Here is a 13,541-nt window from a genome sequence, read left to right as displayed (position 1 = left end):
CTTCCATGTCCTGGCTATTGTAAATAGAGCTGCAATGAGCTAACGTTCTGTGTGGATATTAGCTGCCCCATTAGCTTGGGGCTCAGAGTGAGGATGACACTGATGGGAAACAATTCCAAGCTAACCCTTGCTGGACATGTAACACACATGAGAAACATTTGTGGTTTTCAGCCATTGTAATGTTGGAGTTGTTTGTTACAACAGCACAATCTAGCTCAATCTGACTGACATAGACACCTTGCTGGAAAGGCAAGTCAAAGATATAGAGTGTATTATTTAATGCACATTTATTGGGAGGTTATTGTGCATTAAACACTGTGCTAGGTGCTGTGATTACAGATGACTTAGATTTGGCACCAACCCTCAGAGGGCTTATATTGCAGAAGGCATATAGGTAAAGATGGCCCTTCATCACTATTGTGAGATCACTCTGAACTCTTTCTCCTCCGAATCGCCTTCTGAGCGTATGGTGGCTCAAAATCAGTCCATAAATTCTTAAATATTCCTCACTTCAAAAGGTGGAACCGAGTTCCCTTCCCCTTCAATGCGGGCTGAATTTAGGAACATTAGCAAATGGAATGTGGCAAATGTGATGGTAATAGGCTTTTGGGGGCAGTTTGTGAAAGGCAAGTGGCTTCCCCCTTGTTCTCTCTTGAATCACTCACTCTGGGAGAATCCAGTTACCATGTTGTGAGTAGCTCTTTGAAGAGGCCCACAAGACCAGGAACAGACACCTCCTGCTAACAGCCAGTGAGGAACTGAGGCCTCCAGCCAACAGCCATGTGAGTGAGCCGTCTTGGACTCGGACCCTCCACCCCCAGTTGAAGCTTGACTGCAGCTCTTGTGGGTATCTTGGCTGCAATCTCATGGGATACCGAAGCCAGAACCACACTGCTGGCCACTGCCGGAGTCCTGATCCTCAGAAACTGTGTGAGAAAATGTTTGTTTCAAGCCACTACACTTGGGGTAGCTTGTTACACAGCAATGGGTAATTAATAAGTATGAATTCCTCCTGTGAGTTACTATTTCTTTAAAGATATTGCCTGGCCCCATTACAGGAAAGGAATGCCCCTTGATATCTGTATTAGTAGAATTCTGGGTTGTTTGTTCTCCATTTGCTCCACCCTTACCTGGGATCATTTTCCACCTCTTTTTGCCCCGTTCTCTGCTGTTAGTCGTTGATTCCATGGACTCCCTTGCCCTCGGGCTTCTCTTTGGTTTCTATCCATGGAAAACACTGGCAGGGGAGCAGAGGGCAGGATGAAAGAGAGGTCTGGACATCTACCCCTCTGACTCTGATTTCCCTCCCACCAGCCTAGGAGGCAAGGGATGATATTACACGTGACTTTATTCTACTCAGATCTGCAGAGTTGGAGTTCACTATGTTAAGGTCCATGTATTTAAAAGAAAGCAACTCCCTCTTTGTTCCTCCTTTGAATTAGAAAACAGCCTTTAATTCCCCGAAGACGATCAGATCCACTTACTCAAACCTGCTTTTTCTGCAAGCAAAATCAAGTCCCACTGTCTGGATTATATGATTGCTGCTTATTAAATTAAGTTGGGGTAATTATCGGGGTGGAGAAATGAAACAAAGAGTATCAAAGGCTGATATTTCTAGAAACACCTCAGAAGCTGTTTCCTGCTCGTTTGGGACACAGCCAAAATTGGCTGGCCTGAGAACACTGCATGTGACATGTTCCCTTGCTAGAGCAGTCAAGGAGGGGCAAGCGTCTGTGAATAAGACAGGTGCTAGACTGGGAAGAGGCCTGGCTTGGCAGCAGGAAGATCTGGCTGCCTATCCTCACTGGCAAGTTCACTGCCTAACCTTGGGCAAATAACTTCTTGGGTTTTCAAATGTAAACGGGCCTGTCTCATGTACTGCAGAGGATGGTGGTTGTGAAAAATCAATTAAATAGGATTTTGCTGGATTATTAAATATAAGGTGAGGCACAGGGACTTCCCTGGTGACGCAGTGTCGTTACTCTGTTGTAATTACCACTGTCAGCAAGGGTGAATCTAGGGTACTAATGGAGGGAGAAGTCCTTGAATCCTTTATCAGTCATGGAACCAGCAAGAAACAGACAGTACACTTAGGTGGAGTTTTTGAAGGGACCATTTTTTGAGGTGTGGGCAGAGTTAAGAGTGCCCACCGATATTGAGGCATCTGTGACCATCAACAGAGGAAAGCCAACCCCACCCAACCTGAAGGGTAATGGCTAGAAATGGTGTTGTTGGACCTGATGAGAGCTGGACTCATGGTAGAAGGGCCATGCAATGCCAAGTACAGTTGTAGAAAAGCATAGTCAGTGCCAAACAACAGCAAAACTGGCAGGAGAAATAAATACTCTGACTTCTCTTTCTGCTCCCTAATCTCTTGCCTGTGCCTCCTACTAGCCAGTTCCATCTGGAAACCAGAGACAAGGGTGCCTGGATGATGCCATCCAAGCAGTTGGTAGACGTCAATGTCCTAGTCCCCAGAGCAGGGTGGGGAGGGTCAGGGAGTGGGTCTGGAGAGGCAAATGGAGAACATCATGAACAAGGTCCAAAAGAGGAGAAATTATAGGAATTGTTGAAAGAATATTTTCTAAAACTTTTAAAAATTTCATTGCTTAATTAAAATGCCTAAATTTGCAAAGAGAGTCCACAGCTACTGATGGAATGAGGATGTATCTGAATGAGTATAGAGGGCTGGATACTTGAGGCTCCTATTATGAGAGAGAGGCACTGACGGGCATATGCCCAGAAAACCAATCCTGGATTGTTTTAAATAAAGGCTTTATTTTTTAAAGAAGTTTTAGGTTCCAGAAAAATTAAGAAAAAGCTACAGAGATTTCCCACATACTCCCTGCCTCCACACATGTACAGCCTTCTTGGCTATCAACATCCCACACGAGGGTGGTACATTTGTTACAACTGATGAACCTACATTGACACAACACAACTACCCAAAGTTCATAGTTTACAATTGGGTTCATTCTTGGTGTTGTACCTTCTGTGTGTTTGGACAAATGAATAATGATCTGCACAATCACTGTGATATTACGAAGAGTAGCTTCACTGTCCTAAAAGTCCTCTGTGCTCCACCTATTCATCCCTTTCCACTAAGCCCTGGCAACCACTGATTTTTTTCCTGTCTCCATGGTGTTGCCTTTTCCAGAATGTCATGTAATTGGAATCATACGGTAGGGAGCCTTTTCAGATTGGCGTCTTTCACTTAGTGATATGCATTTAAGGTTCCTCCATATCTTTTCATGGCTTGATGTCTCATTTCTTTTTAGCACTGAAATAATATTGCATTGTCTACTTGTACCACAATTTATTAACCCATTTACCTATTGAAGGACATCTTGGTTGTTTCCAAGTTTTGTCCTGGATCCTTTTGGATAGGGGGTTGGGGAGGGAAGACAGGCCTCCAGCTTAGCCATGGACAGAGCTTGAACAGTCCTCCATGGTCCTCGGGCCCTTTGCGCATAGACTTCTGTGAGGCCTGTTCTACTGTCTCAAATGTACTCAGACACACTCTCATCCCCTGCATGTATTGTCTGAACTTTGACTGAAAGATACTATCTGCCAAGTGTATATTAGGAAATAAGGATGTAGATCCTAGTCTTGAAGAATTGATAGACTAGTGGAAAGGAAAAGATAACTGACTACAACTGACTTGTACAAATGCAATGAGACTTTCAGAAAAGCTACGATTTTAGCATCAGACTAAAGGTGAGTTTCCCATGATGTTATTCAGCGTTTCGTTCTTGCAATTCCATGGTGATAGTTTTGGATACAACAGATAGGCCTATTTGAGCATAAGATTCTTAGTACGTAGACTCATTACTGAGTGTGCATTCCATGAAAAACCTTAAAGATTATAGCTCTTTGTTTTTGAGAGAGAGAAAGGGACACCCCCCACCCCTCCCAATTCCTGATACATACTGAATCTTGACTTTAGGAATCATATTGTCCTGGGTTTAAACCCTAGTTTTGCCACCTATCAGCCAGGTGACTTTGGGAAAATTACCCAACCTCTCTAAGCTTCTGTTTCCTAAGTTGCAAAATTGACATTCTAGTAACTGTAGGATTATTGTAAGTATTAAGTGATATGCATTTAAGGTTCCTCCATGTCATTAGCATGGTGTTTGGTGTGTAGGAAGCATTCCAAAGATGATATCCACTCATTTTATGACTTCTTGCTACGTACTTTTTTAAACAGAGAGGCCAAGATTGTTAGCTTCCTTTGGGGGCACAGTTGGAGAAGTGCATCTTTTTTTTTTTTTTTTTTTTTTTTTTTTTTTTAACTTTTTTGGTTAAAAAAAAGCATGTGGGATCTCAGTTCCCCTACCAGAAATGGAACCCACAGCCCCTGCGGTGGAAGTGCAGAGTGTTAACCACTGGACTGCCAAGGAAGTCCCTGGAGAAGTGTATCTTGAAGGAGGGAGCTGACCATCCTCCAATCAGGGCCTAGACAACAGTGAAAGGAGTTAGGTAAGTCGTAAACATGCAGGATCAGTTATTGTTTTTATATAAAATATTGATATTTTGTTTATTATGGATTGTTTTGCATTGATTCTGATTTTTTTTTATTTTTTAAATTTTTATTTATTTATTTTTTGGCTGTGTGGCATCTTCGTTGCTGTACAGGGGCTTTCTCTAGTTGCGGTGAGCTGGAGCTGCTCTTCGTTGCAGTGTGCGGGCTTCTTATTGCAGTGGCTTCTCTTGCTGCAGAGCACAGGCTCTAGGTGCCTGGGCTTCAGTAGCGGTGGCATGTGGGCTCAGGAGCTGGGGCTCAGGAGTTGGGCTCTAGAGCACAGGCTCAGTAGTTTTGTTGCTCAGCGGCATGTGGCATCTTCCCAGACCAAGGCTCGAACCGTATGCCCTGCACTGGCAGGCTGATTCTTAACCACTGCGCCACCAGGGAAGTCCCTGACTTTTTAAAATATTGCATTAAAATATTATTTATCTTGGGCTTTCCTGGTGGCGCAGTGGTTGAGAGTCCGTCTGCCGATGCAGGGGACACAGGTTCGTGCCCCGGGTCCGGGAAGATCCCACGTGCCGCGGAGCGGCTGGGCCCATGAGCCATGGACGCTGAGCCTGCACGTCCGGAGCCTGTGCTCAGCAACAGGAGAGGCCACAACGGTGCAAAGCACGTGTACCCCCCCCCCAAAAAAAATAATGATGCTCACAAAATCCCACATTACCCGAGAATCAGAACAGAAGCAGTCATTTGAAAGGATCCTGGGTCACACCTACCTCCTGATCTTGGAGAGTCTCCGGGCACCAAACAAGGGAGCGCCCCAACAAAAAAAAAAAAAAAAAAAAAAAAAAATATATATATATATATTTATCTTGATAACCCACTTTTTTGGTACCTCCTTAAATTTCATTCACCTGGCCCTAAAGCACTTAGGTCGTGGTGTGACTGGCACAAAGTCCACAGCTGCCTGTAGGAAAAGACTGAAGATCTTTGGGTGAGTTTGAACTTGTGCTTTGCAAGGCCTAGAACACTTAGCCTCCTGGGATAGGAGCAGAGGGTGTGGACTACAACTCCCAGAAGGCCGCGCGGCATGGCACCCTCACCGATTGGCTGGTGTGGCCCCGCCCCCACCACGCCCCTGCCGGGAGGACCTGGGGCAGCGAGTCCCGGGCTAGCGTGCTCCCGAAGCCGGCTACCCAGTGTAGTCTCGCCTTGCCGGACAGGCTTCATGGCGGCCCAACCAGTGTCCCGGATGCTGCGGCCGGTCCTGAGGTCCAGCGTCCGGAGCTGCAGCTCGGGCGCTCTGGTGACGCAGCCACACCCCGGGGAGCCCTCCCAACCTGCCGTGGAGGTGAGCCTCCCGTATCCACACTTTCTTGGGGAGGGGGTGACCTGGCAGCTGCACCTTATGCCCAGAAGCACCCCGGCCCGTCCGCGGTAGCTGCTTCTGAGAGGGGTGTGCGCCTCTGCGAGGGACTCCTCAGCGCTTATTTAGTGGTGGGGAGAGGAGTGGAATGATGTTTTCTAGATAGACTGCCCAGTCTCACCCGGTATCCCAACGAGGGGTGGCGGGGTGGGGCGCTCCTTGGGGTCTGGCTTAAAAACCTCCCTGTCCACCCATCCGTGCAACCCCCTTCCAGGTCTGAGTGACTCCTAGAGGTGGGGGAGCAGGCGGCAGGACTCTGGGACAAATGAGATATTATTAGTACCCCTTTCAGCCCTGCCTCACACCCAGCCTCTTCTTTAAACATTTTCCTCCCTGCCCCCCAGTGGAGGTTGTGTGTGATCAGGTGTTTTTGTGACACCCCACTTCATAGTGTGGCACTGACTAAAAATGTCACCTTGGTGCTGCCAGTAGTCAGTTGTCACTTTGTAGTCACAGGGTTGTGTGACCCGTCCTTCACTGACTCTTTTTGTTTCATCTTCATTTCCCTTAGGAGGGTTCAGTCTCTTTCTAGAGCAGAATGGAGTCAGGACCTGGGCTCTTGCAGGTTAGGGACTCCGCTATCTCTTTAGGGTTGGGATAGCCCCCCTCAGTCCTTAACAGCATCTCAGAGGGGCTTCCAGCATAAGAAGTTTTAAATTTGTTTTGTCCATGTCGTCAGGGAATCATGTGGGGAGAAGCATCTCTTTTTTGGTGACACCTTTTCTAGGCTGATCTGGTCATTCATTTCCCACCTCCTGGCTCAGGGCTTCAAGTTCTGGGATTCATCAGATCATGCATCTGCTGTTGCTCAATCAAGGGGAGGGCCTGAGCCTGACTTGCTTTCCCCAGATCTGATCCCCGCTTCCCCCCACCCGCGGGATCCTCAGATAAGCAGATCCCATTTCTGGGAGGTGGAGAAGTTTGTCAGTATCCTTGAACTCTGAACTTTGTGGAGGGAAAAATGGGAAAGCAAAGATGAGAGATCTCTAAAGAATTCAGGAAAAGGGAAGTTTCTTCTCCCCCTTGCCCCTAATTTACTTTGTACCTTTCATCCTGTGCTAAGTGGCTTCATTCGTGGTCTCTCTCAGTCCTCACAATAAACCATGTGAAGTGAGTAGAGTTTGTATTTTCAGGTGAGGGTGCTCATGGAAGTTAACTTCCCTGGAGTCCCTGAGCTGTAAAGTAAGGGAACCGGAGCTCAAACTCTAGCACTTGGGCTCCTGCTTCTTTTCTGTGGGGAGAGCAGAAGAGAGGCTGCTCTTACCCTTTCCTTTACACCATGAGGGCAGGTAGAGTTAGCAGGTAAGAAGGTGGACTCAGGATGCCTCGGTTTGAATCCCAGCCCTACCACTTATTAGGTGTGTGAACTTGAGCAAGTCTTCTCAGTGCCTCAGTGTTCTCCTCTGTAAAATGGGAATAACAGCGTCTACTTCATAGGGCTTAAAGGAGTTAACATAATTTATATATATATGTACTTAGAACAAAACCTGGCACATGTACGTGCTGTGCACGTGTATTGCACGTTTGTTGTAATTATGCTTGCCGCCACTGCCACATACTGTGTCCCCTAAGTCCCCTCCCACCTGGACACTCAGGATAGTCATTCTGTCAACTATCTGATCACAGACCTCTCACCCTGGACATTCCCCACCACGGTTATCCTCAGCAGACAGGTTGCTCCTTGGGTGCTGGGTGCTCCCCTGCCTTTCTCAGTACAGTGCTTATCCGGTGCTCTGCAGGCAGTAGAGTTAGCAGGTATTTTTTGGCTGTTTGAAACAGATCTGGTGAGGGTGCACGTGACAGAGCACTGGACAGGGAGCCCCAAGCTTTCATGCTCGCTTTGCCCCCAGTTTGACCTGGCTCCTGGGCCTGTCTCTTCCCCTCTCTTCCTGTCTTTAAAACCAGTGGGATGGACTAGCCCATCTGTACGCAGTGGGGGAGGGCACAGAGTGTCCTTAGGAGAATCTCAGAGGTATGTTCAACCAATCCACCGAGCTTGCCAGTTGGCAGGAGCAGGAGTGGGGGCATCTGGAAGCCCTGTCCTCCCTTCCCTTCCTGTAGGGTGCCTTTCCCCATACCCTACGCGGGGCCCTGAGGTCTGGTTTGAGATGGCAAGTGCTTGGAGAGACGGGGAAAGCCCCTGGGTGTTGTCTGTGTGTCGGGGTGTAGGTGTGGGAGAGATGTGCAGTGAGGGGAGGGAGCTGGCTGTGAGGACAGTGGATGGGGGCATTAGGCTTTGTCCCGGGGCAGATCGAGGAGCTTCTGCAGGTGGAAAGGGCAGGCGGGTAGGGGAGACAGCTCCCTCCGGCCTGGTTGGGGCAGCAAGACAGAGGGCTTCCCCCAGTTGCAAGCACTACGCCCTTCTTTCTCCCTCTCAGGCTCCGTGCAGGCTTTGTTGGCATGACAAGGGGCTGGCCTCAGGTCCTGGTCCTGCTTCCTTGGGGCAGGGGCAGGGGAAAGGATGACTCTGTGCCAGGCAAAGGCACCCAGCTGTTCAGGGGGCTGGAGAGAACACAACATGGGAGAGGGCTGTGCAGGAAGGGACTGGTACATGAGGAGGGCCGGGGCAGGGCAGTCACACGTGGAAGGAAAGGAGACCTTTCAGGGGGCTGCCTGGACTTCCAACCTGCCCAGCTCCTCAACAGCTTTGTTTCAGTGAAGTGTGACTTATCCTTGCCGGGAGCCACAGGTGTGAAGACCTCACACTTAGGGTGGGGCTGGAGGGGGAACGGAGGTCAAAGCCTGGGGCTGGGCACTTTGCCAGGTCCCCTTATTTAATAGAGATTAATTTTGAGCCACCCTCTGGGTATACATCCTCCCAAAGAGCAGGTAAATCAGGGCCACTGATATTTGGGTTTGGCCTGGGCTCTTCTCCTGCTCTTCTAGTGTGTACACTCCAGAGCTGTTTGGGGGTTGGCCTTTATCACTCAGATCAAAGGCCCAAGGTTAGTGAATATTAGAGAAGGCACTTTGAGGGCAGGGTCCCTCCCTTAACTAACTCCTTCCTACCCCTCTTCCCCACCACTTCATCCCAGTCTGCACTGGGTTGGTAGACAAGATATAACCAGTAGCATGTGGTAGGCTGCCTAGTTCCTGGTTGGGGCACTAGTATCTGTGGTTCTCGGGAAGCTCAGACCCCACGTGTCCTGCTTTGAGTGGTGTGACAGCAGGTCCGAAACCCCAGCCTTGGGCCCTCTGCCATTAAGTAGGGCTTTGCAAGACGAGGGAAGCTGACAAGAGTGGGAAAACTAGTCACAGCACACACACACACAGTGCCCCTCCATGGATACATGATGAATGGATATTTGTAAGTAGGAGTTAGATTGAGAGAATGGGAGCAGTCACTTCCTGAACACCTACTGTGTGACAGGAACTCCTCCCGCTGAGATAGGTAGGATCATTTTCCACACTTTATGGACGAGGAAGCTAAGGCTTAGAGAATGGTAAGCAACTAGCTTTACAGCTAGTTGGTAACAGAGCCAGGCTTCTAATTCAAGTTTACCTGCTCCCAAAGCCTATGCTCAGAACCGCAATCACCCCGGATTAAAATGGCACTGGGTCCTGGTGTGGCAGGGCCAGTGGTTCTCAGCCTGGGCTACAGATAAACCACTAGGGCCCCATCCCAGAGAGCAGCTGAGTCCGAATCTTTGGGCTGGGGCTCTGGCATCAGCACGTCTTAGAAGGTCTTCAGGTGATTTTAATGTGTAACAAAAGCTGAGAACCACTGTACGAGGCTAAACCATTTTGACAGTAGAGACCAGCCTAGAAATGAATGGCAACCCCAGTGTAACTGGGTTTTCGACGCACCACCTTTCCCTCTGGATTAGGGACCTGCCTGTCTGTTCACTGACACAGCGGTTCGACACCTGCTATGACACTGGGAAACAGAGTCAGGCAGGAAGGCTTCCCACCCAGGGGAAACAGCCTGGTCCAGGCCGGGGCCGGAGAATATGAGCACCTAAGGATGTTCTACTTCTGACATGTCCTAGCCCCGCCTGGGCGAGAGACACTGCCGTCTCATCTGCCCAGTAATTCTCCCAGGATTCTGGACTCCTTTGACTGGTGCTGATATTTTTTCCTCCAGGGAGTTTAAAGGGAAGAAAAAAAATGGAAGAAGGAAAGTAGGGCATATGCAGTGCTGGAGGAGGAGGCAGGGATGAGGTGTGTTAATACCCAGCTGAGGAGTTTGCAAGAGAGAGGGCGAGAGGGCGAGGGCGAGGGCGAGGGCGAGGGAGTGTTTAGGAGGCTGCGTCAGGTGTGTGTGTGTGTGTTTAGGTGGCTGCGTCAGCTACTGGCTATACAGAGTCTGAACGAATCTAGATAAGGTCACTCCAGGTCTCAAAAGTGAAATCTGGCCTCCCCTCCCGTGGGGGCCTAATTCCATTCTGGGTTGCCCCATTCCTCGGCTCCCTCTCCGCTTTCTGCTGAGTCATGCTCCTGAGTCCTCTCACTTGCTCCCTATTCCCGGCTTTATTTTCGCTCCTCCCTCACCCAGCCACCTCTCCCAGGATGTGAAGATTAGGGTGAGGAGGGCATCTTGGCAAGTGAAGAGGTGAGGTCTGGGGGGACTAACAAGTCACTGAATTGTGAATAGCTGCTGATTCCCACGTGTCAGAGCTCCTGGACTGTGGTGGCCAATGGGGATGGGACTCTTTTTTTTTTTTTTTGCGGTACGCGGGCCTCTCCCGTTGCGGAGCACACGCGCAGGCTCAGCGGCCATGGCTCACGGGTCCAGCCACTCTGCGGCATGTGGGATCTTCCCGGACCCCGCGGGGCACGAACCCGTGTCCCCTGCATCGGCAGGCAGACTCTCAACCACTGTGCCACCAGGGAAGCCCTCTTTTTTTTTTTTTAAATAAATTTATTTTATTTATTTTTTTGGCTGCGTTGGGTCTTTGTTGCTGTGCGTGGGCTTTCTCTAGTTGCGGCGAGCTGGGGCTACTCTTCGTTGCAGTGCATGGGCTTCTCATTGCCGTGGCTTCTCTTGTTGCAGAGCACGGGCTCTAGGCGCATGGGCTTCAGTAGTTGTGGCGTGTGGGCTCAGTTTTGGCTTGCGGGCTCTAGACCGCAGGCTCAGTAGTTGTGGCACACGGGCTTAGTTGCTCCGCGGCATGTGGGATCTTCCCGGACCAGGGCTCGAACCCGTGACCCCTGCATTGGCAGGCGATTCTTAACCACTGCGCCACCAGGGAAGTCCCGGGATGGGACACGTGATTCTGAAGTGTCCCTGACCCATCCCCAAAGGTACTGGTGGAAAGGCAGTGGGGTGAGTAGGGAAGGAGGAACACTGTTGTTATTATTTCAGACTGCAGTTCAGAGAAATGACGGCTACTTTCTCGTCACGGGACTGTGAGCAGGGTTTCTTAGAGGATGTGGGAAACTGCTCTTGGGGCGGGCAGAGCAAGGTCAGTTTTATGGACCCAGGAAAATCATGAAGCACCCCCTGCTCTCCTATCCCTTCTACCTCCTGAGTCAGTCAGTGGCCCTTGACTATACATTAGAATCACCTGGAGAGGTGAAGCACACAGCATCTGGAGATCTGAATTCAGCTGGTCTCCAGTAGAATTTTTTTCTTCAACTCCCCAGATGGTTCTAACATGTAGCCAGGGCTGAGGAGGTCTCTGAAGTAAATGTTTCTTCTTCTTGGACCTCAGGAGGGCTGGAGGCCTGCTTTCTTTAGGTTACAAGATCATGAGAATCCTGGGGGTTTCCCTACCAGTGTCCTGACTAGCCCCCTCCTTCACAGCAAGACAACCTTAGCCCACAACTGTGTACTTATTTAACGGCTGGGAGAGCAGGCCTGGAGGAATTAGAGAACTTTCCCAGTGTGTCCCCAGTCCAGAGCCTTATCCATAGACCTCACGGATGACCACCACAGTCATGATTTCTCTGTTTTAAAGATTCTAGAGAAATGATTTCTCCCCGCCCTATGTACCATCCCGTGTACCTTCTTGGACACACCCTATGCAACTAGGGGAAGGAATTTAGAACTTGGAATCAGAAGACCTGGATTTGCATCCTGGTTCTGCCAGGGGTGTTCTTGGACCCCATTCAAGAGTTGGTTATAATAATCCCTTTAGGTGTGGGGATGGAACAGAGAACATTCTTTGGAAACCTTAAGATGCCTTGCAAACTCTTAACCTCTGTGGAGCAGTTATCTCATCAGCATGTCATGACGCAGGGCTGTGTTCTAAATGGGGGGATGGGGGAGGGGAGAGAGCACAGACTAGTTCAGATTCAGGAAAGGGTGAGGTTGGCTGCCTCCTTTCTCTCCCCAGGATGAGTTTGGGCCTTGCCGGGAGCCTCAGGCCATCTCCTCCCCTTATACCCCAAACAGTGGGTCCTTAGTCCTTTCTTCTGGCCACGGGTGGGTGAAGGATAAGGACTAAAGCAATCTGGGCACGGGGTTAGTGTGGTGGCCATCCTGGCACCTGCATTCTCCCTTCCTGGAACCGCCTCATTCCCTCTGTGGGTCCCCCTAGTGTGCTGTCTTACCCCCAAGGTCTTCTGTGGGAGGGGAGCCTTCCCCATGGGTTTACCCTCCCCAGCTGGGCGTGGCCCCCGGCTGCTCCTGGGGGTGTGGCCTGTTGGGTCCTCCTGGGTGTTGAGGAGGCCCCAGAGAGCCCCCCATCCGCAAGGGGGCGGGAGCTTGTGTGACACCCCCTCCCTCACAGTGAGTGACTTTGTTTCGAGCTCAAGGTAAGGAGTGGGAGGGCTGGGTTGGACAAGTGGCTTCCGTGTCCCAGGCCACCTTCCCTCTCAGCTACCTGCTGTCTCCCTCCTCCTTTCTGGACATGCTTGTCTGGTGGCATGGTTGCCAGGTGCCAAATGGCACCTGCCCTCCCAGTGACCCATCCAAGAGGTGCTAGAGATGGCTGTTCCCGGATAGGCTTCCTTTGAGGGAGGGGTAGCAGGGAGAAGGTGGGGCCCAGCTGGGGCTTAGTGCTCTTCCCTGTGCCTTGCTGCCCAGCTGATAGGCAGATGCACCCCTGCAGGGGTCCTCCACCCTGGGGCCGAGTGTGGGACCTTGGAGGGGCAGGTCCTTCCCTCCAGGCCTGTTTCCCAACCTGTGAATAACAGGAGAATACCAGACCCCCAGGACTGCGGAGCCCATGTGGATGGAAAGGCTAGCAGTGTGTGCGGGTGTCAGAGAGGAGGGAGGGGATGGTCGAGGGGAGAGGGCTTGCTGTCCCCAGGTGGGCTCTCCTTGCACCTCTGCCCCAGCCCCTGTTGTCGTAGGTGCCGTCCGGACGGAGGCGGTTCCTGAGGGAGCACGCAGCCCCCTTCTCTGTCTTCCTCACGGACAGCTTCGGCCGGCGCCACAGCTACCTGCGGATCTCCCTCACTGAGAAGTGCAACCTCAGATGTGAGTCGCCCTCCTGAGCTCCTGTCCCTCTACTGTAGTGGCTCCTGTCCCTCTACTGTAGTAGCCCCTAAATCACCCCCTGTCTAGGAATCCTTCTCAATCCTCCCCATTCCTCTTTCTAGAAAACTCCAGCCGCCCTTCTTCCTTGCTTGCCAGGTGGGGTTCAGGGGCAAGGTAGGGGTCAAGGGTGAGTTTTATGATCCTGGAAGCTGGGTTCTACTTGGGATTAGGTTGGAGAACAGAATTGCTGTTGGGTTTAGGATTGAGGTGGGCCTGGGATC

The 13,541-nt window shown here is 50.5% G+C and overlaps 1 protein-coding gene across 1 annotated transcript in view; it reads left to right on the top strand.

The window, feature by feature from the left end:
* The first annotated feature begins 5,695 nt into the window (after positions 1–5,695).
* Positions 5,696–13,541, top strand: part of LOC103089094 (molybdenum cofactor biosynthesis protein 1) — a 36,226-nt gene continuing 28,380 nt past the window's right edge. The window contains exons 1-2 of the mRNA XM_007458181.1: positions 5,696–5,819; positions 13,134–13,260. Coding sequence (XP_007458243.1) covers positions 5,697–5,819; positions 13,134–13,260 — 250 coding nt within the window. The 5' untranslated portion in view covers position 5,696. The remainder of the gene's footprint in view (positions 5,820–13,133; positions 13,261–13,541) is intronic.

The sequence above is a fragment of the Lipotes vexillifer genome, unplaced genomic scaffold, assembly GCF_000442215.2.
Source record: "Lipotes vexillifer unplaced genomic scaffold, Lipotes_vexillifer_v1.1 scaffold4, whole genome shotgun sequence".
Lineage (NCBI taxonomy): Eukaryota > Metazoa > Chordata > Mammalia > Artiodactyla > Lipotidae > Lipotes > Lipotes vexillifer.
This window is presented reverse-complemented; position numbering and strand designations above follow the sequence as displayed.